The 27,326-nt window shown below is 51.4% G+C and overlaps 1 protein-coding gene across 1 annotated transcript; it reads right to left on the minus strand.

Annotated features, from left to right (window-relative positions):
• Positions 1-812: 812 nt before the first annotated feature.
• LOC123772346 (protein starmaker-like) lies at positions 813-25,673 on the minus strand. The gene is made up of 3 exons (XM_045765439.2): positions 25,587-25,673; positions 3,372-3,778; positions 813-2,667 (listed from the first exon to the last, which is right to left on the minus strand). Exons 1-3 carry the CDS (start codon positions 25,671-25,673, stop codon positions 813-815), a joined length of 2,349 nt encoding a protein of 782 aa, XP_045621395.2.
• Positions 25,674-27,326: the final 1,653 nt, after the last annotated feature.

Below are 27,326 nucleotides of genomic sequence, written 5' to 3' on the forward strand. Positions count from 1 at the left end.
CAGCATCAATAAATATGGACTAATAGGCTTTCTACAATTACTTCCATTCAATACCCATTGTTTCGTGTTCTGTCTTGTGTTTGAATTTAATACCCATTCAATACCCATTGTTTCGTGTTCTGTCTTGTGTTTGAATTTAATACCCATTCAAGACCCATTGTTTCGTGTTCTGTCTTGTGTTTGAATTTAATACCCATTCAAGACCCATTGTTGAAAGTTTGTTTTCACCTCATCCACCTCACCCAAATGTAGATATAAACTCGAAGATGTGCAAGCTCTATTCAGTTTCAGTTGTGTGTGTAAACTAAAGTCTTTGAAAATGTAATAAGTTTTACGAAACGCACTCAAGTGTCGCGTCAGACTAGAAATAAAAATGAATTTTGGAGAATTGATCTTTGAATTACCATCAACAGTGAAAAGAAACGTAAGAAAGATAGAGAAAATTCGTGTTATAATTATTAATCTTACTTTTTCGGTCATATTTAATAATATATGTCTACAGGAAAGACTGCTACCAAAATATATATATATATATATATATATATATATATATATATATATATATATATATATATATCTTTCATTTTGGTTAGGTTTGTTAAGGTTAGAGTTTGGTTATGTTATGCGTGATTGAATGATTGAGTTGTTTACACGAGTATTGATGACGTGGACACAACTGTCCGTGGAGTCCTTCTTGACCTGGACTTGTCCTGAGCGGGAGTCGAGAGTCCGGTGCCGGCAACACCCGAGGCTGGCGGGGGCGAGGTTTGGAATGAATGTTATCAACGTTAAAAATAACGTTGAGTCAACGTTCATGACGTTGATTCGTAGATGAACTGGCGTTTTTCTTGGATATCGCGCCCAGTGTTGTCTGCCTTGAGGTCTTGGATATCGTGCCCAGTGTTGTCTGCCTTGAGGTCTTGGATATCGCGCACACTGGTGTCTGCCTTGAGGTCTTGAATATCGTGCCCAGTGTTGTCTGCCTTGAGGTCTTGGATATCGTGCCCAGTGTTGTCTGCCTTGAGGTCTTGGATATCGCGCACACTGGTGTCTGCCTTGAGGTCTTGAATATCGTGCCCAGTGTTGTCTGCCTTGAGGTCTTGGATATCGTGCCCACTGTTGTCTGCCTTGAGGTCTTGGATATCGTGCCCAGTGGTGTCTGCCTTGAGGTCTTGGATATCGTGCCCAGTGTTGTCTGCCTTGAGGTCTTGGATATCGTGCCCAGTGGTGTCTGCCTTAAGGTCTTGGATATCGTGCCCAGTGGTGTCTGCCTTAAGGTCTTGGATATCGTGCCCAGTGTTGTCTGCCTTGAGGTCTTGGATATCGTGCCCAGTGGTGTCTGTCTTGAGGTCTTTGATATCATGCCCACTGGTGTCTGTCTTGAGGTCTTGGATATCGCGCCCAGTGGTGTCTGCCTTAAGGTCTTGGATATCGTGCCCAGTGGTGCCTCCCTTGAGGTCTTGGATATCGTGCCCAGTGGTGTCTGTCTTGAGGTCTTTGATATCATGCCCACTGGTGTCTGTCTTGAGGTCTTGGATATCATGCCCACTGGTGTCTGTCTCTAGGTCTTGGATATCGTGCTCACTGGTGTCTGCCTTAAGGTCTAGGATATCGCGCCCAGTAGTGTCTGCCTTAAGGTCTTGGATATCGTGCCCAGTGTTGTCTGCCTTGAGGTCTTGGATATCGCGCCCAGTGGTGTCTGCCTTAAAGTCTTGGACATCGCGCCCAGTGGTGTCTGCCTTGAGGTCTTGGATATCGTGCCCAGTGGTGTCGGCCTTGAGGTCTTGGATATCGTGCCCAGTGTTGTCTGCCTTGAGGTCTTGGATATCGTGCCCACTGGTGTCTGCCTTAAGGTCTTGGATATCGTGCCCACTGGTGTCTGCCTTGAGGTCTTGGATATCGTGTCCAGTGGTGTCTGCCTTGAGGTCTTCAATATCGTGCCCAGTGGTGTCTGCCTTGAGGTCTAGGATATCGCGCCCACTGGTGTCTGCCTTGAGGTCTAGGATATCGCGCCCACTGGTGTCTACCTTGAGGTCTAGGATATCGTGCCCACTGGTGTCTACCTTGAGGTCTAGGATATCGCGCCCACTGGTGTCTGCCTTGAGGTCTAGGATATCGCGCCCACTGGTGTCTGCCTTGAGGTCTAGGATATCGCGCCCACTGGTGTCTACCTTGAGGTCTAGGATATCGTGCCCACTGGTGTCTACCTTGAGGTCTAGGATATCGCGCCCACTGGTGTCTGCCTTGAGGTCTAGGATATCGCGCCCACTGGTGTCTGCCTTGAGGTCTTGGATATCGTGCCCACTGGTGTCTGCCTTGAGGTCTAGGATATCGCGCCCACTGGTGTCTGCCTTGAGGTCTAGGATATCGCGCCCACTGGTGTCTACCTTGAGGTCTTGGATATCGTGCCCACTGGTGTCTACCTTGAGGTCTAGGATATCGTGCCCACTGGTGTCTACCTTGAGGTCTTGGATATCGTGCCCACTGGTGTCTACCTTGAGGTCTTGGATATCGTGCCCACTGGTGTCTACCTTGAGGTCTAGGATATCGTGCCCACTGGTGTCTACCTTGAGGTCTAGGATATCGTGCCCACTGGTGTCTACCTTGAGGTCTAGGATATCGTGCCCACTGGTGTCTACCTTGAGGTCTAGACCAGGGGTCTCCAAACTTGTCAATGTAAGGGCCACATTATGTATTTACCATATTTATGCGGGCCGGAGGAATAAAAAACAAAAAAAAAACAAAAAACAAATCAGTGCCAGTAATTTAATTTCCTCAAATATTAAAGTATAAACTTGGAAAAATTAAAACATATCTTTATGGAAAAAAATCAGGGTAAACTAAATAGATTCCTGCCTTTAGTTTTATGCAACCAAAGTAGTGTGACGAATGATACTGTCGTTTTGACTTCAAAATTTCATTAAAATCAGGTTCCAGATTAGATGAGCCAATTGTAAGAATTGATTTCAAGTGATCATCAGACAAATTTGCTCGATAGTTAGATTTCACATACTTCATTTTGGAAAAAGAAAAAGGAAAAGCTCCCTGAAACGGAAGCAGCGAAGCCCCACTCGCCCTCCATCCCCACAATATACAGTTATACACAACTGATTGGTTGTAATGCACAACACATACCTACCAGTATTAGTATCTGTGCGTCACACTATCGAGAGAGAGGAAAACTGACTCGGGTTGAGCGCCACCAGTCAGCAGCTCCAGCTTTGAATAATTCTGTGATGCCATTCGTACGATAATTATTTTTTCAAGGCCACCACACAGGGATTTGTTTGGAGAGCCGGATGAAATTATGTGGCGGGCCGGATGTGGCCCGCGGGCCATAGTTTGGAGACCCCTGGCCTAGGATATCGCACCCAGTGGTGTCTGCCTTAAGGTCTTGGATATCGTGCCCAGTGTTGTCTGCCTTGAGGTCTTGGATATCATGCCCACTGGTGTCTGTCTTGAGGTCTTGGATATCGTGCCCAGTGGTGTCTGCCTTGAGGTCTTGGATATCGCGCCCAGTGGTGTCTGCCTCAAGGTCTTGGATATCGTGCCCAGTGTTGTCTGCCTTGAGGTCTTGGATATCATGCCCACTGGTGTCTGCCTTGAGGTCTAGGATATCGTGTCCAGTGGTGTCTGCCTTGAGATCTTGGATATCGTGCCGAGTGGAGTCTGCCTTGAGGTCTTTGATATCGTCCCCCAGTGGTGTCTGCCTTAAGGTCTTGGATATCGTGCCCAGTGGTGTCTGCCTTGAGGTCTTGGATATCGTGCCCAGTGGTGTCTGCCTTGAGGTATTGGATATCGTGCCCAGTGGAGTCTGCCTTGAGGTCTTTGATATCGTCCCCCAGTGGTGTCTGCCTTGAGGTCTTTGATATCGTCCCCCAGTGGTGTCTGCCTTAAGGTCTTGGATATCGTTCCCCAGTGGTGTCTGCCTTGAGGTCTTGGATATCGCGCCCAGTGGTGTCTGCCTTGAGGTCCTTGATATCGTCCCCCAGTGGTGTCTGCCTTGAGGTCTTGGATATCGCGCCAAGTGGTGTCTGCCTTGAGGTCTTTGATATCGTCCCCCAGTGTTGTCTACCTTGAGGTCTTGGATATCGTGCCCAGTGGTGTCTGCCTTGAGGTCTTTGATATCGTCCCCCAGTGTTGTCTACCTTGAGGTCTTGGATATCGTGCCCAGTGGAGTCTGCCTTGAGGTCCTTGATATCGTCCCCCAGTGGTGTCGGCCTTGAGGTCTTGGATATCGTGCCCAGTGGTGTTTGCCCTGAGGTCTTTGATATCGTCCCCCAGTGGTGTCTGCCTTGAGGTCTTTGATATCGTCCCCCAGTGGTGTCTGCCTTGAGGTCTTTGATATCGTCCCCCAGTGGTGTCTGCCTTGAGGTCTTGGATATCGTGCCAAGTGGTGTCTGCCTTGAGGTCTTGGATATCGTGCCCAGTGGAGTCTGCCTTGAGGTCCTTGATATCGTCCCCCAGTGGTGTCTACCTTGAGGTCTTTGATATCGTCCCCCAGTGGTGTCTGCCTTGAGGTCTTGGATATCGTGCCAAGTGGTGTCTGCCTTGAGGTCTTGGATATCGTGCCCAGTGGAGTCTGCCTTGAGGTCCTTGATATCGTCCCCCAGTGGTGTCTGCCTTGAGGTCTTGGATATCGTGCCCAGTGGAGTCTGCCTTGAGGTCCTTGATATCGTCCCCCAGTGGTGTCTGCCTTGAGGTCTTGGATATCGTGCCCACTGATATCTGCCTTGAGATCGTTTCAGCGTGGCGACTAAGGTCGTAGAGGACCCAACATCCGAGGACACCGCCAATTCAACATACTCAACATCATCAATGGTGATTCAACGCTGAAGAATGGCGTCAAACCAACGCCATTCTTTGATATTTTTTCCCACTGACGAAGATTTCGACGGCGAGATTCATACATTGATTCATCGTTTATGAGGTAGAAACGTTTGGAACGTTAATATATAATACACAACATTCACTGTGACATTGAACGTTTATATCGTTGTAAGTTTATAACGTGTAGAACGCTGTATAACGTTTAGAAAGCTGTATAACGCTTAGAAAGCTGTATAACGCTTAGAAAGCTGTATAACGCTTAGAAAGCTGTATAACGTTTAGAAAGCTGTATAACGCTTAGAAAGCTGTATAACGTTTAGAAAGCTGTATAACGCTTAGAAAGCTGTATAACGCTTAGAAAGCTGTATAACGCTTAGAAAGCTGTATAACGCTTAGAAAGCTGTATAACGCTTAGAAAGCTGTATAACGCTTAGAAAGCTGTATAACGCTTAGAAAGCTGTATAACGCTTAGAAAGCTGTATAACGTTTAGAAAGCTGTATAACGCTTAGAAAGCTGTATAACGTTTAGAAAGCTGTATAACGCTTAGAAAGCTGTATAACGCTTAGAAAGCTGTATAACGCTTAGAAAGCTGAATAATGTTTAGAAAGCTGTATAACGTTTAAAGTTTAGAAAGCTGTATAACGCTTAGAAAGCTGTATAATGTTTAGAAAGCTGTATAACGTTTAGACCGTTCTAAGAGCATTTAGAACGTTTTAAGAACGTACAGAAACGCTGCTGTGTTAACATAATGTTGAGATTTAAGGTGATGAACGGCCCAACCCGACCGCTAGCCTCGATGGCGACTCCTAATTCAAGTGTTCAATTGAAGAGTAAATAATTACGTTCCTCTTTATCCTCTTCTCGTTTAATTTTCTTGTTTTCTTACTTAGAAAAAGTAACAAACCGACTTGCAGCCTGGACACTCCACATGGATACGAACGGCCGCAGCCTAAGCATTAAGACAAACCTGATATAAAGACATTTAACTGTGGGAGATGTGATATAAGAAATATATAGTGTACACACAGCTGGATCAAGAACCCACCGGGGAAAATATCCACCAGTGGAGTTGGTTCAACGTTGAATGAACGTTATCAACGCTGGTTCAACGTTGAATGAACGTTATCAACGCTGGTTCAACGTTGAATGAACGTTATCAACGCTGGTTCAACGTTGAATGAACGTTATCAACGCTGGTTCAACGTTGAATGAACGTTATCAACGCTGGTTCAACGTTGAATGAACGTTATCAACGCTGGTTCAACGTTGAATGAACGTTATCAACGCTGGTTCAACGTTGAATGAACGTTATCAACGCTGGTTCAACGTTGAATGAACGTTATCAACGCTGGTTCAACGTTGAATGAACGTTATCAACGCTGGTTCAACGTTGAATGAACGTTATCAACGCTGGTTCAACGTTGAATGAACGTTATCAACGCTGGTTCAACGTTGAATGAACGTTATCAACGCTGGTTCAACGTTGAATGAACGTTATCAACGCTGGTTCAACGTTGAATGAACGTTATCAACGCTGGTTCAACGTTGAATGAACGTTATCAACGCTGGTTCAACGTTGAATGAACGTTATCAACGCTGGTTCAACGTTGAATGAACGTTATCAACGCTGGTTCAACGTTGAATGAACGTTATCAACGCTGGTTCAACGTTGAATGAACGTTATCAACGCTGGTTCAACGTTGATGACGTATCTTCGGGCGTTGAATTGTGATATTGTCAACACTACGATGACGTTGGCGCTTGACGCATGACAACTGGGTGGACACCGCATCGGATTCGAAATCCTGAGGTTACGGGTTCGATCCCCGGTGGAGGCGGAGACAAATGAGCAAAATGTTTCTATCACCCCTGATGCTCCTGTTACCTAGCAGTAAATAGGTACCTGGGAGTTATATAGCTGCTACGGACTGCTTCCTGGGTGTGTGTATAAAAAAGGAGGCCTGGTCGATGACCGGGCCGCGGGGACGCTAAGCCCCGAAATCATCTCAAGATAACCTCAAGATAAGTTAGTTCCTCACACTGTTTGTTATCTGGAGACATCTGTTTGGTAGCAAGGGGCATGGGAGCCACTAGTTAGTGTGGAGAGATAGGGAGGCTTGCTGATGGGACGAGATGGGGGATGCTGATGGGACGAGATGGGGGATGCTGATGGGACGAGATGAGGGGATGCTGATAACACGAGATGGGGGGATGCTGATGGGACGAGATGGGGGGATGCTGATAACACGAGATGGGGGGATGCTGATGGGACGAGATGGGGGATGCTGATGGGACGAGATGAGGGGATGCTGATAACACGAGATGGGGGGATGCTGATGGGACGAGATGGGGGGATGCTGATGGGACGAGATGAGGGGATGCTGATGACACGAGATGGGGGATGCTGATGGGATGAGATAGGAGGATGTTGATGGGACGAGATAGGAGGATGCTGATGGGACGAGATGGGGGGATGCTGATGGGACGAGATGGGGGGATGCTGATGGGACGAGATGGGGGTGATGCTGATGGGACGAAATGGGGGGATGCTGATGGGACGAGATGGGGGGATGCTGATGGGACGAAATGGGGGGATGCTGATGGGACGAGATGGGGGATGCTGATGGGACGAGATGAGGGGATGCTGATAACACGAGATGGGGGGATGCTGATGGGACGAGATGGGGGGATGCTGATGGGACGAGATGAGGGGATGCTGATAACACGAGATGGGGGATGCTGATGGGATGAGATAGGAGGATGTTGATGGGACGAGATAGGAGGATGCTGATGGGACGAGATGGGGGGATGCTGATGGGACGAGATGGGGGATGCTGATGGGACGAGATGGGGGTGATGCTGATGGGACGAAATGGGGGGATGCTGATGGGACGAGATGGGGGGATGCTGATGGGACGAAATGGGGGGATGCTGATGGGACGAGATGGGGGGAATGCTGATGGGACGAAATGGGGGGATGCTGATGGGACGAGATGGGGGGATGCTGATGGGACGAAATTGGGGGATGCTGATGGGACGAGATGGGGGGATGCTGATGGGACGAAATGGGGGGATGCTGATGGGACGAGATGGGGGGATGCTGATGGGACGAGATGGGGGATGCTGATGGGACGAGATGGAGGGATGCTGATGGGACGAGATGGGGGATGATGGTACGAGGTGGGAGGATGCTGATAACACGAGATGGGGGGATGCTGCTGGGAGATGGGGGATGCTGATAGCACGAGATGGGGGGATGCTGAAGGGACGAGATGGGGGATGCTGATGGGACGAGAGGGGGGATACTGATGGGACGAGATGGGAGGATGCTGATAACACGAGATGGGGGAATGCTGATGGGCCGAGATGGGGGGATGCTGATGGGACGAAATGGGGGGATGCTGATGGGACGAGATGGGGGGGATGCTGATGGGACGAAATGGGAGGATGCTGATGGGACGAGATGGGGGGATGCTGATGGGACGAGATGGGGGGGATGCTGATGGGACGAGATGGGGGATGCTGATGGGACGAGATGGAAGGATGCTGATGGGACGAGATGGGGGGGATGCTGATGGGACGAGATGAGAGGGACCACAGTGTCAGCAGTAGCAGATTAGGGCTGAAGTGATGTTGGTGCTTGGTCATTAACCTGCTGAGCGTGAGGTTGTTGGTGGTGGTGCTGAGCGTGAGGTAGTTGGGGTGGTGGTGCTGAGCGTGAGGTTGTTGGTGGTGGTGCTGAGCGTGAGGTTGTTGGGTGGTGGTGCTTAGCGCGAGGTTGTTGGGGATGGTGGTGGTGCTGAGCGTGAGGTAGTTGGGGTGGTGGTGCTGAGCGTGAGGTTGTTGGGGTGGTGGTGCTGAGCGTGAGGTAGTTGGGGTGGTGGTGCTGAGCGTGAGGTTGTTGGGGTGGTGGTGCTGAGCGTGAGGTTGTTGGGTGGTGGTGCTGAGCGTGAGGTTGTTGGGTGGTGGTGCTGAGCGTGAGGTTGTTGGGTGGTGGTGCTGAGCGTGAGGTTGTTGTGGTGGTGCTGAGCGTGAGGTTGTTGTGGTGGTTGGTGGTGTGGTGGAAAAATTGAAAATATAAAAACAGAAACCACGTACAAAACGCAGGCAAGTCATAACATAGAACGAAAAGGCAATGTAAAGGACCTGGGTGTACTCATGTCGGAAGACCTTACCTTTAAAGAACACAATAAAGTAGCCGTCACAACTGCAAGAAAAATGACAGGTTGGATAACAAGAACTTTTCACACTAGAGATGCTATACCGATGATGATACTTTTCAAAACGCTTGTGCTCTCTAGAGTGGAGTACTGCTGCATAATGACAGCCCCTTTCAAAGCTGGAGAAATTGCTGACCTAGAGAGCGTGCAGAGATCCTTTACTGCTAGAATCCACTCAGTAAAACATCTAAATTACTGGGACCGACTAAAGAGCCTAAATCTGTACTCCCTTGAGCGCAGGCGGGAGAGATACATAATAATTTACACGTGGAAAATAATTGAGGGGCTGGTCCCAAACCTGCACACAGAAATAACACCACATGAGACCAGAAGACATGGCAGGATGTGCAGAATACCCCCGTTGAAAAGCAGAGGTGCAACAGGTACTCTGAGAGAGAACTCTATCAACATCAGAGGCCCGAGACTGTTCAACACGCTTCCACTACACATAAGGGGCATAACTGGCAAACCCCTCACAGTGTTCAAGAGAGAACTGGATAAGCACCTCCAAAGGATACCTGATCAACCAGGCTGTGACTCATACGTCAGGCTGCGAGCAGCCGCGTCTAACAGCCTGGTTGATCAGTCCAGCAACCAGGAGGCCTGGTCGACGACCGGGCCGCGGGGACACTAAGCCCCGGAAGCACCTCAAGGTAGCCTCAAGGTAGGTAGGTGGTGGTGCTGAGCGTGAGGTTGTTGTGGTGGTGGTGCTGAGCGTGAGGTTGTTGTGGTGGTGGTGCTGAGCGTGAGGTTGTTGTGGTGGTGGTGCTGAGCGTGAGGTTGTTGTGGTGGTGGTGCTGAGCGTGAGGTTGTTGTGGTGGTGGTGCTGAGCGTGAGGTTGTTGTGGTGGTGGTGCTGAGCGTGACGTTGTTGTGGTGGTGGTGCTGAGCGTGACGTTGTTGTGGTGGTGGTGCTGAGCGTGACGTTGTTGTGGTGGTGCTGAGCGTGAGGTTGTTGTGGTGGTACTGAGCGTGAGGTTGTTGGGGTGGTGGTGCTGAGCGTGAGGTTGTTGGGGGTGGTGGTGCTGAGCGTGAGGTTGTTGTGGTGGTGGTGCTGAGCGTGAGGTTGTTGGGGTGGTGGTGCTGAGCGTGAGGTTGTTGGGGTGGTGGTGCTGAGCGTGAGGTTGTTGGGGTGGTGGTGCTGAGCGTGAGGTTGTTGGGGTGGTGGTGCTGAGCGTGAGGTTGTTGGGGTGGTGGTGCTGAGCGTGAGGTTGTTGGGGTGGTGGTGCTGAGCGTGAGGTTGTTGGGGTGGTGGTGCTGAGCGTGAGGTAGTTGGGGTGGTGGTGCTGAGCGTGAGGTTGTTGGGGTGGTGGTGCTGAGCGTGAGGTTGTTGGGTGGTGGTGCTGAGCGTGAGGTTGTTGGGTGGTGGTGCTGAGCGTGAGGTTGTTGGGTGGTGGTGCTGAGCGTGAGGTTGTTGTGGTGGTGCTGAGCGTGAGGTAGTTGGGGTGGTGGTGCTGAGCGTGAGGTTGTTGGGGTGGTGGTGCTGAGCGTGAGGTTGTTGGGTGGTGGTGCTGAGCGTGAGGTTGTTGGGTGGTGGTGCTGAGCGTGAGGTTGTTGGGTGGTGGTGCTGAGCGTGAGGTTGTTGTGGTGGTGCTGAGCGTGAGGTTGTTGGGGTGGTGGTGCTGAGCGTGAGGTTGTGGTGGTGGTGCTGAGCGTGAGGTTGTTGTGGTGGTGGTGCTGAGCGTGAGGTTATTGGGTGGTGGTGCTGAGCGTGAGGTTGTTGTGGTGGTGGTGCTGAGCGTGAGGTTGTTGGGGTGGTGGTGCTGAGCGTGAGGTTGTTGGGGAGGTGGTGCTGAGCGTGAGGTTGTTGGGGTGGTGGTGCTGAGCGTGAGGTTGTTGGGGTGGTGGTGCTGAGCGTGAGGTTGTTGGGGTGGTGGTGCTGAGCGTGAGGTAGTTGGGGTGGTGGTGCTGAGCGTGAGGTTGTTGGGGTGGTGGTGCTGAGCGTGAGGTTGTTGGGTGGTGGTGCTGAGCGTGAGGTTGTTGGGTGGTGGTGCTGAGCGTGAGGTTGTTGGGTGGTGGTGCTGAGCGTGAGGTTGTTGTGGTGGTGCTGAGCGTGAGGTTGCTGGGGTGGTGGTGCTGAGCGTGAGGTTGTGGTGGTGGTGCTGAGCGTGAGGTTGTTGTGGTGGTGGTGCTGAGCGTGAGGTTATTGGGTGGTGGTGCTGAGCGTGAGGTTGTTGTGGTGGTGCTGAGCGTGAGGTTGTTGGGGAGGTGGTGCTGAGCGTGAGGTTGTTGGGTGGTGGTGCTGAGCGTGAGGTTGTTGGGGTGGTGGTGCTGAGCGTGAGGTTGTTGTGGTGGTGGTGCTGAGCGTGAGGTTGTTGTGGTGGTGGTGCTGAGCGTGAGGTTGTTGTGGTGGTGGTGCTGAGCGTGAGGTTGTTGTGGTGGTGGTGCTGAGCGTGAGGTTGTTGTGGTGGTGGTGCTGAGCGTGAGGTTGTTGTGGTGGTGGTGCTGAGCGTGAGGTTGTTGTGGTGGTGGTGCTGAGCGTGAGGTTGTTGTGGTGGTGGTGCTGAGCGTGAGGTTGTTGTGGTGGTGGTGCTGAGCGTGACGTTGTTGTGGTGGTGGTGCTGAGCGTGACGTTGTTGTGGTGGTGGTGCTGAGCGTGACGTTGTTGTGGTGGTGCTGAGCGTGAGGTTGTTGTGGTGGTACTGAGCGTGAGGTTGTTGTGGTGGTGGTGCTGAGCGTGAGGTTGTTGTGGTGGTGGTGCTGAGCGTGACGTTGTTGTGGTGGTGCTGAGCGTGAGGTTGTTGCGGTGGTACTGAGCGTGAGGTTGTTGGGGTGGTGGTGCTGAGCGTGAGGTTGTTGGGGTGGTGGTGCTGAGCGTGAGGTTGTTGTGGTGGTGGTGCTGAGCGTGAGGTTGTTGGGGTGGTGGTGCTGAGCGTGAGGTTGTTGGGGTGGTGGTGCTGAGCGTGAGGTTGTTGGGGTGGTGGTGCTGAGCGTGAGGTTGTTGTGGTGGTGGTGCTGAGCGTGAGGTTGTTGGGGTGGTGGTGCTGAGCGTGAGGTTGTTGGGGTGGTGGTGCTGAGCGTGAGGTTGTTGGGGTGGTGGTGCTGAGCGTGAGGTTGTTGGGGTGGTGGTGCTGAGCGTGAGGTTGTTGGGGTGGTGGTGCTGAGCGTGAGGTTGTTGGGGTGGTGGTGCTGAGCGTGAGGTTGTTGGGGTGGTGGTGCTGAGCGTGAGGTTGTTGTGGTGGTGGTACTGAGCGTGAGGTTGTTGGGGTGGTGGTGCTGAGCGTGAGGTTGTTGGGGTGGTGGTGCTGAGCGTGAGGTTGTTGTGGTGGTGGTGCTGAGCGTGAGGTTGTTGGGGTGGTGGTGCTGAGCGTGAGGTTGTTGTGGTGGTGGTGCTGAGCGTGAGGTTGTTGGGGTGGTGGTGCTGAGCGTGAGGCTGCTGGGTGGTTGTTACGAACCCAAGTTCATCGTCAGAGCACGGAGCAGTGACGTCAACGCCATCTGTGAGTCCGCTCCCGAATCCCCCACGAAATGGACAACACCATCTAGTGGTGGCAGGAATATGCCAGCTCGACACGCTAGATCCTTGTCCTGGTAGCTCGTGAGGTAGCTAGTGCTGACCTCTGGTGAGGTGGAGCTCAGAACATCAGCGCAATCTATTGAGCTAGAAGCTGTACGTTTGTGTATAAGCCAGTAAGTGATGTTTCCTAGTGGTTCCCATGTAGTGTCCCCGTACTGATGACGTGTCTGCTTTCACAGAGTCAACTTAGGACGGCTGTGATGTACGATGTATCAGTCTACCCAAGGCAGCCAAGGTCTCTTCACCAGTCTGCTTTGTAGAAGCAGTGAGCCGCCACCGGACGAGCACTGCTGAGTGTTCAACTGTCTGCCTGAGGAGTGGCAGTGACGGGATTCGCCGTATCCGGGGCTGGCTGGTGGAAGAGACAACCAACTGCGGTGCCGACCGAGGGGAGTAACCAGCGAGTTACACGAGGCTCCTGCCTAGGGCTCGCAACCCTAGTATTCGTCGTGAAGTGGCCTAACAGTGAGGCTGATTGGTACCTGCCAGCTATAGGCTGGACTGTGGTTGTGGGCCTTCACGACGAGGCACCTAGTGGAATTGTGATTTGGCTGGCCTGTGGCCAGGGTAGATTCATCGTGGTTTCCTGGTACCTGCAGAGGGTTGTGCCATGGAATAGGAAACTAGGCAGGACTGCACGAAGTGAGCGTCGCCAAGTCTTCAGCGTCTTCAGAGGGAAACGAAGATATATATTGTGTAGTAATATTTCCCGTTTGTGACTTAATTTATATGGTGGTGGGAAAAGAATTATATATAGAGAGAGAAAATGATAAACTTGTGTATTTAATGTATCTCCCGTTATTTTACTTGCATTACGGAGCTCACCCCATGAAAGACTCTACTAACTTGGGGCCGGATACCCAAACTCTAATACCATCAGAGAAGAACCCGGTTGCGTCCCATTAGGGCCGCAACAGTGGTGGTGCTGAGCGTGAGGTTGTTGGGGGTGGTGGTACTGAGCGTGAGGTTGTTGGGGTGGTGGTGCTGAGCGTTAGGTTGTTGGGTGGTGGTGCTGAGCGTGAAGTTGTTGGGGTGGTGGTGTTGAGCGTGAGGTTGTTGGGGGTGGTGGTACTGAGCGTGAGGTTGTTGGGGTGGTGGTGCTGAGCGTTAGGTTGTTGGGTGGTGGTGCTGAGCGTGAAGTTGTTGGGGTGGTGGTGCTGAGCGTGAGGTTGTTGGGGGTGGTGGTACTGAGCGTGAAGTTGTTGGGGTGGTGGTGTTGAGCGTAAGACCTGTTGTTGGTGGTGGTGCTGAGCATGAGGATATAGGGGTTATCTTGAGATGATTTTGGGGCTTTTTAGTGTCCCCGCGGCCCGGTCCTCGACCAGGCCTCCACCCCCAGGAAGCAGCCCGTGACAGCTGACTAACACCCAGGTACCAATTTTACTGCTAGGTAACAGGGGCATAGGGTGAAAGAAACTCTGCCCTGGACTGGGGTGGTGGTGCTTAGCGTGAGGTTGTTGTGGGGTGGTGGTGCTGAGCGTGAGGTTGTTGTGGGGTGGTGGTGCTGAGCGTGAGGTTGTTGTGGGGAGGTGGTGCTGAGCGTGAGGTTGTTGGGGGTGGTGGTGCTGAGCGTGAGGTTGTTGTGGGGTGGTGGTGCTGAGCGTGAGGTTGTTGTGGGGTGGTGGTGCTGAGCGTGAGGTTGTTGGGGGTGGTGGTGCTGAGCGTGAGGTTGTTGTGGGGTGGCGGTGCTGAGCGTGAGGTTGTTGTGGGGTGGTGGTGCTGAGCGTGAGGTTGTTGTGGGGTGGTGGTGCTGAGCGTGAGGTTGTTAGGGGTGGTGGTGCTGAGCGTGAGGTTGTTAAGGGTGGTGGTGCTGAGCGTGAGGTTGTTAAGGGTGGTGGTGCTGAGCGTGAGGTTGTTGTGGGGTGGTGGAGCTGAGCGTGAGGTTGCTGTGAGGTGGTGGTGCTGAGCGTGAGGTTGCTGTGGGGTGGTGGTGCTAAGCGTGAGGTTGCTGTGGGGTGGTGGTGCTGAGCGTGAGGTTGCTGGGTAGGTGGTGCTGAGCGTGAGGATGTTGGGGGTGGTGCTGAGCGTGAGGTTGTTGGTGGTGGTGCTGAGCGTGAGGTTGCTGGGGTGGTGGTGGTGCTGAGCGTGAGGTTGTTGGGGTGGTGGTGGTGCTGATCGTGAGGTTGTTGGTGGCGTGGTGGTGCTGAGCGTGAGGTTGTTGGTGGTGGTGGAGCTGAGCGTGAGGTTGTTGTGGGGTGGCGGTGCTGAGCGTGAGGTTGTTGTGGGGTGGCGGTGCTGAGCGTGAGGTTGTTGTGGGGTGGTGGTGCTGAGCGTGAGGTTGTTGGGGTGGTGGTGGTGCTGAGCGTGAGGTTGTTAGGGTGGTGGTGCTGAGCGTGAGGTGGTTGGTGTGATGGTGCTGAGCGTGAGGTGGTTGGTGTGGTGGTGCTGAACGTGAGGTTGTTGGGGTGGTGGTGGTGCTGAGCGTGAGGTTGTTGGGGTGGTGGTGCTGAGCGTTAGGCTGTTAGGGTGGTGGTGGTGCTGAGCGTGAGGTTGTTGGGTCGTGGTGGTGCTGAGCGTGAGGTTGTTGGTGGTGGTGCTGAGCGTGAGGTTGTTGGTGGTGGTGCTGAGCGTGAGGTTGTTGGTGGTGGTGCTGAGAGTGAGGTTGTTGGGGTGGTGGTGCTGAGCGTGAGGTTGTTGGGGTGGTGGTGCTGAGCGTGAGGTTGTTGGGGTGGTGGTGCTGAGCGTGAGGTTGTTGGGGTGGTGGTGCTGAGCGTGAGGTTGTTGGGGTGGTGGGGTTGAGCGTGAGGTTGTTGGGGGTGGTGGTGCTGAGCGTGAGGTTGTTGGGGGTGGTGGTGCTGAGCGTGAGGTTGTTGGGGGAGGTGGTGCTGAGCGGAGGTTGTTGGGGTGGTGGTCCTGAGCGTGAGGTTGTTGCGGGTGGTGGTGCTGAGCGTGAGGTTGTTGGGGGTGGTGGTGCTGAGCGTGAGGTTGTTGGGGTGGTGGTGCTGAGCGAGAGGTTGTTGGGGTGGTGGTGCTGAGCGTGAGGTTGTTGGGGTGGTGATGCTGAGCGTGAGGTTGTTGGTGGTGCTGAGCGTGAGGTTGTTGGGGTGGTGGTGCTGAGCGTGAGGTTGTTGGGGTGGTGGTGCTGAGCGTGAGGTTGTTGGTGGTGCTGAGCGTGAGGTTGTTGGGGTGGTGGTGCTGAGCGTGAGGTTGTTGTGGTGCTGAGCGTGAGGTTGTTGGGGTGGTGGTGCTGAGCGTGAGGTTGTTGGGGTGGTGGGGTTGAGCGTGAGGTTGTTGGGGGTGGTGGTGCTGAGCGTGAGGTTGTTGGGGGTGGTGGTGCTGAGCGTGAGGTTGTTGGTGGTGGTGCTGAGCGTGAGGTTGTTGGGGTGGTGGGGTTGAGCGTGAGGTTGTTGGGGTGGTGGTGCTGAGCGTGAGGCTGTTGTGGTGCTGAGCGTGAGGTTGTTGGGGTGGTGGTGCTGAGCGTGAGGTTGTTGGGGTGGTGGTGCTGAGCGTGAGGTTGTTGGGGTGGTGGGGTTGAGCGTGAGGTTGTTGTGGTGCTGAGCGTGAGGTTGTTGGGGTGGTGGTGCTGAGCGTGAGGTTGTTGGGGTGGTGGTGCTGAGCGTGAGGTTGTTGGGGTGGTGGTGTTGAGCGTGAGGTTGTTGGGGTGGTGGGGTTGAGCGTGAGGTTGTTGGGGGTGGTGGTGCTGAGCGTGAGGTTGTTGGGGGTGGTGGTGCTGAGCGTGAGGTTGTTGGGGGTGGTGGTGCTGAGCGTGAGGTTGTTGGGGTGGTGGTGCTGACCGTGAGGTTGTTGGGGTGGTGGTGCTGAGCGTGAGGTTGTTGGTGGTGGTGCTGAGCGTGAGGTTGTTGGGGTGGTGGTGCTGAGCGTGAGGTTGTTGGTGGTGGTGCTGAGCGTGAGGTTGTTGGGGTGGTGGGGTTGAGCGTGAGGTAGTTGGGGTGGTGGTGCTGAGCGTGAGGTAGTTGGGGTGGTGGTGCTGAGCGTGAGGTTGCTGTGGGGTGGTGGTGCTGAGCGTGAGGTTGTTGGGGTGGTGGTGCTGAGCGTGAGGTTGTTGGGGTGGTGGTGGTGCTGAGCGTGAGGTTGTTGGGGGTGGTGCTGAGCGTGAGGTTGTTGGGGTGGTGGTGCTGAGCGTGAGGTTGTTGGGGTGGTGGTGGTGCTGAGCGTGAGGTTGTTGGGTGGTGGTGCTAAACGTGAGGTTGTTGGGGTGGTGGTGCTGAGCGTGAGGTTGTTGGTATTGGTGGTACTGAGCATGAGGTTGTTGATGGTGCTGAGCGTGAGGTTGTTGGGGGTGGTGCTGAGCGTGAGGATGTTGGGGGTGGTGCTGAGCGTGAGGTTGTTGGGTGGTGGTGCTGAGCGTGAGGTTGTTGGGGTGGTGGTGCTGAGCGTGAGGTTGTTATGGGTGGTGCTGAGCGTGAGGTTGTTGGTGGTGGTGCTGAGCATGAGGTTGTTGATGGTGCTGAGCGTGAGGTTGTTGGGGTGGTGGTGCTGAGCGTGAGGTTGTTGGGGTGGTGGTGCTGAGCGTGAGGTTGTTGGGGTGGTGGTGCTGAGCGTGAGGTTGTTGGGGGTGGTGGTGCTGAGCGTGAGGTTGTTGGTGGTGGTGCTGAGCGTGAGGTTGTTGGGGTGGTGGGGTTGAGCGTGAGGTAGTTGGGGTGGTGGAGTTGAGCGTGAGGTAGTTGGGGTGGTGGTGCTGAGCGTGAGGTAGTTGGGGTGGTGGTGCTGAGCGTGAGGTTGCTGTGGGGTGGTGGTGCTGAGCGTGAGGTTGTTGTGGGGTGGCGGTGCTGAGCGTGAGGTTGTTGGGGTGGTGGTGGTGCTGAGCGTGAGGTTGTTGGGGTGGTGGGGTTGAGCGTGAGGTAGTTGGGGTGGTGGTGCTGAGCGTGAGGTAGTTGGGGTGGTGGTGCTGAGCGTGAGGTTGCTGTGGGGTGGTGGTGCTGAGCGTGAGGTTGTTGTGGGGTGGTGTTGCTGAGCGTGAGGTTGTTGGGGTGGTGGTGCTGAGCGTGAGGTTGTTGCGGTGGTGGGGTTGAGCGTGAGGTTGTTGTGGTGCTGAGCGTGAGGTTGTTGGGGTGGTGGTGCTGAGCGTGAGGTTGTTGGGGTGGTGGTGCTGAGCGTGAGGTTGTTGGGGTGGTGGGGTTGAGCGTGAGGTTGTTGGGGTGGTGGGGTTGAGCGTGAGGTTGTTGGGGGTGGTGGTGCTGAGCGTGAGGTTGTTGGGGGTGGTGGTGCTGAGCGTGAGGTTGTTGGGGGTGGTGGTGCTGAGCGTGAGGTTGTTGGGGTGGTGGTGCTGACCGTGAGGTTGTTGGGGTGGTGGTGCTGAGCGTGAGGTTGTTGGTGGTGGTGCTGAGCGTGAGGTTGTTGGGGTGGTGGTGCTGAGCGTGAGGTTGTTGGTGGTGGTGCTGAGCGTGAGGTTGTTGGGGTGGTGGGGTTGAGCGTGAGGTAGTTGGGGTGGTGGTGCTGAGCGTGAGGTAGTTGGGGTGGTGGTGCTGAGCGTGAGGTTGCTGTGGGGTGGTGGTGCTGAGCGTGAGGTTGTTGGGGTGGTGGTGCTGAGCGTGAGGTTGTTGGGGTGGTGGTGGTGCTGAGCGTGAGGTTGTTGGGGGTGGTGCTGAGCGTGAGGTTGTTGGGGTGGTGGTGCTGAGCGTGAGGTTGTTGGGGTGGTGGTGGTGCTGAGCGTGAGGTTGTTGGGTGGTGGTGCTAAACGTGAGGTTGTTGGGGTGGTGGTGCTGAGCGTGAGGTTGTTGGTATTGGTGGTACTGAGCATGAGGTTGTTGATGGTGCTGAGCGTGAGGTTGTTGGGGGTGGTGCTGAGCGTGAGGATGTTGGGGGTGGTGCTGAGCGTGAGGTTGTTGGGTGGTGGTGCTGAGCGTGAGGTTGTTGGGGTGGTGGTGCTGAGCGTGAGGTTGTTATGGGTGGTGCTGAGCGTGAGGTTGTTGGTGGTGGTGCTGAGCATGAGGTTGTTGATGGTGCTGAGCGTGAGGTTGTTGGGGTGGTGGTGCTGAGCGTGAGGTTGTTGGGGTGGTGGTGCTGAGCGTGAGGTTGTTGGGGTGGTGGTGCTGAGCGTGAGGTTGTTGGGGTGGTGGTGCTGAGCGTGAGGTTGTTGGTGGTGGTGCTGAGCGTGAGGTTGTTGGGGTGGTGGGGTTGAGCGTGAGGTAGTTGGGGTGGTGGAGTTGAGCGTGAGGTAGTTGGGGTGGTGGTGCTGAGCGTGAGGTAGTTGGGGTGGTGGTGCTGAGCGTGAGGTTGCTGTGGGGTGGTGGTGCTGAGCGTGAGGTTGTTGTGGGGTGGCGGTGCTGAGCGTGAGGTTGTTGGGGTGGTGGTGGTGCTGAGCGTGAGGTTGTTGGGGTGGTGGGGTTGAGCGTGAGGTAGTTGGGGTGGTGGTGCTGAGCGTGAGGTAGTTGGGGTGGTGGTGCTGAGCGTGAGGTTGCTGTGGGGTGGTGGTGCTGAGCGTGAGGTTGTTGTGGGGTGGTGTTGCTGAGCGTGAGGTTGTTGGGGTGGTGGTGGTGCTGAGCGTGAGGTTGTTGGGGGTGGTGCTGAGCGTGAGGTTGTTGGGGTGGTGGTGCTGAGCGTGAGGTTGTTGGGGTGGTGGTGGTGCTGAGCGTGAGGTTGTTGGGTGGTGGTGCTGAGCGTGAGGTTGTTGGGGTGGTGGTGCTGAGCGTGAGGTTGTTGGTGGTGGTGGTACTGAGCATGAGGTTGTTGATGGTGCTGAGCGTGAGGTTGTTGGGGGTGGTGCTGAGCGTGAGGATGTAGGGGGTGGTGCTGATCGTGATGTTGTTGGGTGGTGGTGCTGAGCGTGAGGTTGTTGGGGTGGTGGTGCTGAGCGTGAGGTTGTTGGGGGTGGTGCTGAGCGTGAGGTTGTTGGTGGTGGTGCTGAGCATGAGGTTGTTGATGGTTCTGAGCGTGAGGTTGTTGGTGGTGGTGCTGAGCGTGAGGTTGTTGGGGTGGTGGTGATGAGCGTGAGGTTGTTGGGGTGGTGGAGCTGAGCGTGAGGTTGTTGGGGTGGTGCTGAGCGTGAGGTTGTTGGGGTGGTGGTGCTGAGCGTGAGGTTGTTGGGGTGGTGCTGAGCGTGAGGTTGTTGGGGTGGTGGTGCTGAGCGTGAGGTTGTTGGGTTGGTGGTGCTGAGCGTGAGGTTGTTGGTGGTGGTGCTGAGCGTGAGGTTGTAGGATGTGGCTGGGGGGGGGGGGCGCTGGGGCAAATAGGAATCAGGAAAAAATATGTCACTGAAAGGTATTTGACAATAGTGATGCGGACTGCAGGTTGAGTGGCACTAATTGGCGGCAGGAGACGAGCCCAGGTGTAATTGACTACAGGTCGTTGGGCACTATGGCTGGGTGACGCGGGGGAGTGTTGTGCATGGCTGGGTGACGCGGGGGAGTGTTGTGCATGGCTGGGTGACGCGGAGGAGTGTTGTGCATGGCTGGGTGACGTTGGGGGAGTGTTGTGCATGTCTGGGTGACGCGGGGAGCGTTGTGCATGGCTGGATGACGCTGGTGAAGGTTGTGCATGGCTGGGTGACGCTGGAGGAGTGTTGTGTATGGTTGGGTGACGCTGGGGGAGTGTTGTGTATGGCTGGGTGTCGCTAGGGAGGGTTGTGCGTGGCTGGATGGTGCTGGGGGAGTGTTGTGTATTGTTGGGTGACGCTGGGGGAGTGTTGTGCATGGCTGGGTGACGCTGGGGAAGTGTTGTGCATGGCTGGGTGACGCTAGGGAAGTGTTGTGCATGGCTGGGTGGCGCTGGGGGAGTGTTGTGCATGGCTGGGTGACGCTGCGGAAGGTTGTGTATGGCTGGGTGACGCTGGGGGAGTGTTGTGCATGGCTGGGTGACGCTGGGGGAGTGTTGTGCATGGCTGGGTGGCGCTGGGGGAGTGTTGTGTATGACTGGGTGGCGCTGGGGGAGTGTTGTGCATAGCTGGGTGACGCTAGGGGAGTGTTGTGCATGGCTGGGTGGCGCTGGGGGAGTGTTGTGCATGGCTGGGTGACGCGGGGGGAGTGTTGTGCATGGCTGGGTGACGCTGGGGGAGTGTTGTGCATGGCTGGGTGACGCGGGGGGAGTGTTGTGTATGGCTGGGTGACGCTGTGGAAGGTTGTGTATGGCTGGGTGACGCTGGGGGAGTGTTGTGTATGGCTGGGTGACGCTGGGGGAGTGTTGTGTGTGGCTGGGTGACGCTGCGGAAGGTTGTGTATGGCTGGGGGAGTGTTGTGTATGGCTGGGTGACGCTGGGGGAGTGTTGTGCATGGCTGGGTGACGCTGGGGGAGTGTTGTGCATGGCTGGGTGACGCGGGGGAGTGTTGTGCATGGCTGGGTGACGCGGGGGGAGTGTTGTGCATGGCTGGGTGACGCTCGGGGAGGGTTGTGCATGGCTGGGTGACTCTGGGGGTGCCGGAAAATCCGACACCATTTAATAATATCATACAGGCAGATAATATTGCTGTGTTGTATAAACAAGTTAACCCATAGAAAATGTAACTTGTAGTGGAATTTCCCTCTATAGAAAACGGGATATCATTACCACATACTATTATAAATTCACCACCTATTATGGTGGGAATTATTCTTAAATACATTAGTCTTTGGACTTTACCATCATAAAAACATCTCATATAAATTAACTTAATTATCAGAATTAAAATAGAGTAAATGTGACCCTTCTATCACTTACTGTCATCTGGACAATGTAGGCCAGTAGCGTGAGTGAGGAGGGAGTGGTCAGCCATTGTTATTGTTGTTAAGACCACAGAGTCGTGGAGCAAATTCGGCTCCTATAAATTCTCTTGGACGAAGTGTTATGGAAATCAGAGTAATGATCTGCCATCATCAACACGCTGTCATCAATCTCAAGGGAAGTGTCTTTCCGAAACCCGTTTATCTTTCATTTATGGCCATTAATGTCAGTAGATATTGGGTGAACCGGTTAGATCACAAATGATCGACTCAAACAAGGTAATTAAGCCTAGGTCTTTATGGTTCCTTGTACAGTGTTTTCTCTGATATAGCTGTCATATATTAGGATTCTGGCTTCATAGCTAGCGCTCTTTTGACAGGTCAAGACGAGGAAGCATGCATTGTGTACCAGTTACTGGGTGATGGAAGCTACCTCAAAGAGGATAATTTGGTGTCTACATCCTGGTTATATCTGGTGGACTAAGGCCTGCTGTACAAATAAGATAAGGAACCTCTTCAATGTATGTAGTCTAATACTGTAGTTTGATTGGCTGCATATATATAAATTCAATATAAACCCCCCCCTAATGTGTAGAGGATCGATTTGTGAGATTATTGCAGAAATACAGTCCACTTATCATCATACAAATTGCTATCGAAGTATACAAATTAACGTAAATATAAATTCATATAAATTAAATAAATATAAATCTCACAGGTCGGTTCCCACAATATTTAGTCATCTTCGAACCGGATGACGGATTATTTGGTCATCTTAGTACCGGATGAACCAGTTAATCAGTGGGTTCATTAAATATACTAGTGCAGTGTGATTTATACAAAGCCAGCAGTCAAAGACGGCGGCGTTGCCTCGTGCGAGCTCAGGAGCCCCCTCAGTTCATTTCAGCCTCATCAGCGGTTTCATATGGTCACATAACAAATTTGGTGGCGTGTTATTCCGTGAAATGACAGCGCTAATGTTGAAGCCAGCCAAATTAGTGGCTGTGTCTTCGCGAGATTGTTCACGGATTTCGTGGTGTTAAATTTCGCGAGAGATTATCCACGAATTTTCTGGAGTTTATTTCGCGAGGTCACTAATAATATTTAATACTTCTTGATAATATTAGAAGTTTCATAGAGGCTATTATCAATAATTATGTATATTATTTCTCCAAAATAGAGAATTGTTTAATATATTGCCTAGTGTTCACAATATAATATTTACTAATTGCCAACCCACAACAGGGTAGGATATTACCATTGACTAGTTGAACTATTTATTGTTCATCCTAGTCCCATTATTACCATAGTCTAGTTGTACTATATTAAACAACCTAACACCATTAATGAATGGTACAGACCCTATTTTGGGTGTAATTTTTATCAACTCGAGTTGAGTTGTATATATAATAATTTACTTATGATCGTTACACCTTTGAGTGCTTAATTAGTGTCTATTTTATCCTAGGGTGATATAGAAGAGCTAACCTAAAGGTACTTCCAATGACACTGGTTTATCACTCAAATCATTAGTGTGTATGATTGTATATATATAATGTGTATTAATTTTTAGTGCTAACCTCTAGTAGAGGTAGGATTATCGCCTAGTGAGTGCAGAAATTTTACCCTAGGCTACCATCAGTACTTGTTCAGTATTATGAGCAGCCCAAGTACAAGCCCCACAAGGCTTCACCAACTAGCCAGTATGGATAATGCAGGGAGAATGAGAAGAACCCTTGCAGGTCTTAAAGGCCACTTAACATGACAGATCAAGAAATGTGAAGATTTGTCACAACAATCTCAAGTTGATTATGCTGACCTGGAAAGCTATTATCAAGCAGCTGCAGGTAAATTTGAGCAAATCAAATGCCAAATAGCAACATATGTGGCTGAACTTGCCAACACCAATTTATCAGAAACAGAAATAGACGACATTATGGTTGATCTAGCGAATTATGAAGATCACACTCAGGCCACGTTACAGCCTTATGTCAAATTATTTGCCCAGAACAAGGCAACAGCAACAACAACAGTAGAAATCTAAATTTGTCAGCTAATTATATTTCTCCAGTAGCATTATCCTAAGGAGATTACAGCTGACTATACCAACAGAGGTTGATGTTAGTATCATCATTTAAAGCTAAAGATGAGTTCATGAGGCCTCAGTGGCAAATCAGTGAACAGTAGCCTAAACAGCTACAAGTCACTGCGACCAATGTCACTGAACCCATTGCAGTCCCAGAACCATACTTTACTTTAATGATGAGCTATTCAATCTTCTGAATCAATTAACTAAATTAAACCCCAATAAATCTGATGACTGATTTGATACATTTATTATTTAATCAAGATGTATTCCATGGGCCTCAGTGTTTATATATCAGTGACCAGTTACCTGAACAAACTTCAAGTTACATCTAATGTCACTGATCTCACTGCAGTCCCTGAATCATACTTGACTGTAGTACTTGATCACATTCAGTCTTCTGGGTTAAATAATATGTAATTAGGCTTGAATTTTAGCCTTTCAAGCGTTAACAGGGAAATGAAATCGCATTAGACATCTAACCCCTGCAACTCTAGTACGGGACATCCGTCCTGTACGAACAGACGCACAAATGTGTGATTACTAACTACTAACACCAAATTAATCTAATAATTCGAAGGAGGAGTATTGGTGTTCGTCTGTTCTAAAGAGGACTTCGACCCGTGAGCAGCCCCCCGGGGAATTATGTCGGAAAATCCGACACCATTTAATAATATCATACAGGCAGATAATATTGCTGTGTTGTATAAACAAGTTAACCCATAGAAAATGTAACTTGTAGTGGAATTTCCCTCTATAGAAAATGGGATATCATTACCACATACTATTATAAATTCACCACCTATTATGGTGGGAATTATTCTTAAATACATTAGTCTTTGGACTTTACCATCATAAAAACATCTCATATAAATAAACTTAATTATCAGAATTAAAATAGAGTAAATGTGACCCTTCTGTCACTTACTGTCATCTGGACAATGTAGGCCAGTAGCGTGAGTGAGGAGGGAGTGGTCAGCCATTGTTATTGTTGTTAAGACCATAAATATATACTTAAATAAACTTAATTATCAGAATTAAAATAGAGTAAATGTGACCCTTCTGTCACTTACTGTCATCTGGACAATGTAGGCCAGTAGCGTGAGTGAGGAGGGAGTGGTCAGCCATTGTTATTGTTGTTAAGACCACAGAGTCGTGGAGCAAATTCGGCTCCTATAAATTCTCTTGGACGAAGTGTTATGGAAATCAGAGTAGTGATCTGCCATCATCAACACGCTGTCATCAATCTCAAGGGAAGTGTCTTTCCGAAACCCGTTTATCTTTCATTTATGGCCATTAATGTCAGTAGATATTGGGTGGGCCGGTTAGATCACAAATGATCGACTCAAACAAGGTAATTAAGCCTAGGTCTTTATGGTTCCTTGTACAGTGTTTTCTCTGATATAGCTGTCATATATTAGGATTCTGGCTTCATAGATAGCGCCCTTTTGACAGGTCAAGACGAGGAAGCATGCTTTGTGTACCAGTTACTGGGTGATGGAAGCTACCTCAAAGAGGATAATTTGGTGTCTACATCCTGGTTATATCTGGTGGACTAAGGCCTGCTGTACAAATAAGATAAGGAACCTCTTCAATGTATGTAGTCTAATACTGTAGTTTGATTGGCTGCATATATATAAATTCAATATAAACTCCCCCTAATGTGTAGAGGATCGATTTGTGAGATTATTGCAGAAATACAGTCCACTTATCATCATACAGATTGCTATCGAAGTATACAAATTAACGTAAATATAAATTCATATAAATTAAATAAATATAAATCTCACAGGTCGGTTCCCACAGGGGGAGTGCATGGCTGGGTGACGCTGGGGGAGGGTTAAGCATGGCTGGGGGGGTACTGGGGCTTGCCACCTGTATGTGGCAGGTGACCACACACAGGTGGTCAAATTGAAAAAAAAAACATTTTTTTATTTTGAAAAATATAACATTTTATATACACATTTATATGTATATATATATTTATAGCCTCATTATGTGTGAATATAAAGTTTTCTGTGATATATAAACGCAAATTTATTATAAACAATATCTATTGTTTATTGTTTATAGAAACAATATGTATTGTTTATAGTATTGCCGTACTCTCTGGGTTCGCCCGGCCAACCACTCGAAACAATATGAAGAGTGAGCCAGATGTCCCGCCACCGCCTCCTGCCTCCTCGCCCACCACCACACTCATTTGTCTGGCCACCACGATGGCTCAACAAATTTCAGAAGAAGATGCTACAAGGTATCTAAATGCTAATGTGGGAACATAAACAGAAGCTGTGTTGTGATATTCACGGTGCCTTGTATGACTGGGTTCCTTGCACACCATGTTGGCACTCATGTTGCTCTCTATGTTGGCACTCATGTTGCTCTCTATGTTGGCACTCGTGTTGCTCTCTATGTTGGCACTCATGTTGCTCTCCATGTTGGCACATGCATGTTGCTCTCCATGTTGGCATCCATGTTGCTCTCCATGTTGGCATCCATGTTGCTCTCCATGTTGGCACTCATGTTGGCACTCATGTTCCTCTCTATGTTGGCACTCGTGTTGCTCTCTATGTTGGCATCCATGTTGCTCTCCATGTTGGCATCCATGTTGCTCTCCATGTTGGCATCCATGTTGTTCTCTATGTTGGCATCCATGTTGCTCTCCATGTTGGCATCCATGTTGCTCTCTATGTTGGCATCCATGTTGCTCTCCACGTTGGCATCCATGTTGCTCTCTATGTTGGCATCCATGTTGCTCTCCATGTTGGCACTCGTGTTGCTCTCCATGTTGGCATCCATGTTGCTCTCGATGTTGGCACTCATGTTGCTCTCCATGTTTGCACCCATGTTGCTCTCCATGTTGGCATCCATGTTGCTCTCCATGTTGGCACTCATGTTCCTCTCCAGGTTGGCATCCATGTTGCTCTCCATGTTGGCATCCATGTTGCTCTCGATGTTGGCACATGCATGTTGCTCTCCATGTTGGCATCCATGTTGCTCTCCATGTTAGCACATGCATGTTGGTCTTCATGTTGGCACACCAATGTTGGTCTTCATGTTGGCACACCCATGTTGGTCTCCATGTTGGCACACCCATGTTGGTCTCCATGTTGGCACACCCATGTTGGTCTCCATGTTGGCACACCCATGTTGGTCTTCATGTTGGCACACCCATGTTGGTCTCCATGTTGGCACACCCATGTTGGTCTCCATGTTGGCACACCCATGTTGGTCTTCATGTTGGCACACCCATGTTGGTCTCCATGTTGGCACACCCATGTTGGTCTCCATGTTGGCACACCCATGTTGGTCTCCATGTTGGCACACCCATGTTGGTCTCCATGTTGGCACACCCATGTTGGTCTTCATGTTGGCACACCCATGTTGGTCTCCATGTTGGCACACCCATGTTGGTCTCCGTGTTGGCACACTGTGATGATCAAGTTATATATGTGTTCCATAACTGAGCCATAACTTGTAATTACTTAGATTATGATACACATTGCTCCATGTATTCCAGGATGTCTTAAGTATTAAGTTCTTTAAGTGTTCGTAGTGCATGTTTAAATATAAATCATTGTATATTTCTGTATATGTATAAGTATATTGTGGCTGGGCTTGGCTTCCCCTTGTCACCTGGTGCCGCTGTTCACCCCTGGTGATGCACCTCAGCCGACCCACGGGGCAGGGTTCCTCCGTCTAACCACCTGCTGGGAGTGAGATAACTCGACCCCTCCCTAGACGCCTTGCACTCAGGTGCTCGTAGACACAAGACTCGAGGATCACTCAGGTCGAGTTGCCCGACATAAAGTTCCTCTACAAGGTCGACAACTCGGCTCGCCTCACTTCACTTCACGTCCGAGTGCTACTTCAAACTCTGTGGTGCTTGTATCTCCGCGTCCGTCACTCTAGTAACACAGTGTGGCGTGGTGCCCAGTATTACCTCACCACAACACATCCACAAGTGAAGGGGAGGAAGGAGGCACACGTAAAATCGATGGGTTTACTTGGAGATAATTTACTGTGTCCGTTGGACGCCAATCACCGCTCCTCAACTCGTGTCAGTAATCCCTATACT

This window comes from Procambarus clarkii, chromosome 69 (genome assembly GCF_040958095.1).
Source record: "Procambarus clarkii isolate CNS0578487 chromosome 69, FALCON_Pclarkii_2.0, whole genome shotgun sequence".
NCBI lineage: Eukaryota > Metazoa > Arthropoda > Malacostraca > Decapoda > Cambaridae > Procambarus > Procambarus clarkii.

Bases quoted from the DNA above. Each gene is read 5' to 3' on its own strand.
- LOC123772346 (XM_045765439.2), bottom strand. From the start codon at position 25,673: ATGAGTGCCAACATAGAGAGCAACACGAGTGCCAACATAGAGAGCAAC. The intron at 3,779-25,586 runs GTGTGCAAGGAA...ACCTCAAGGCAG, and splicing joins GCAACATGAGTGCCAACATG to ACACCACTGGGCACGATATC. The intron at 2,668-3,371 runs GTGCGATATCCT...TACATTGACAAG, and splicing joins CTTAAGGCAGACACCACTGG to TTTGGAGACCCCTGGTCTAG.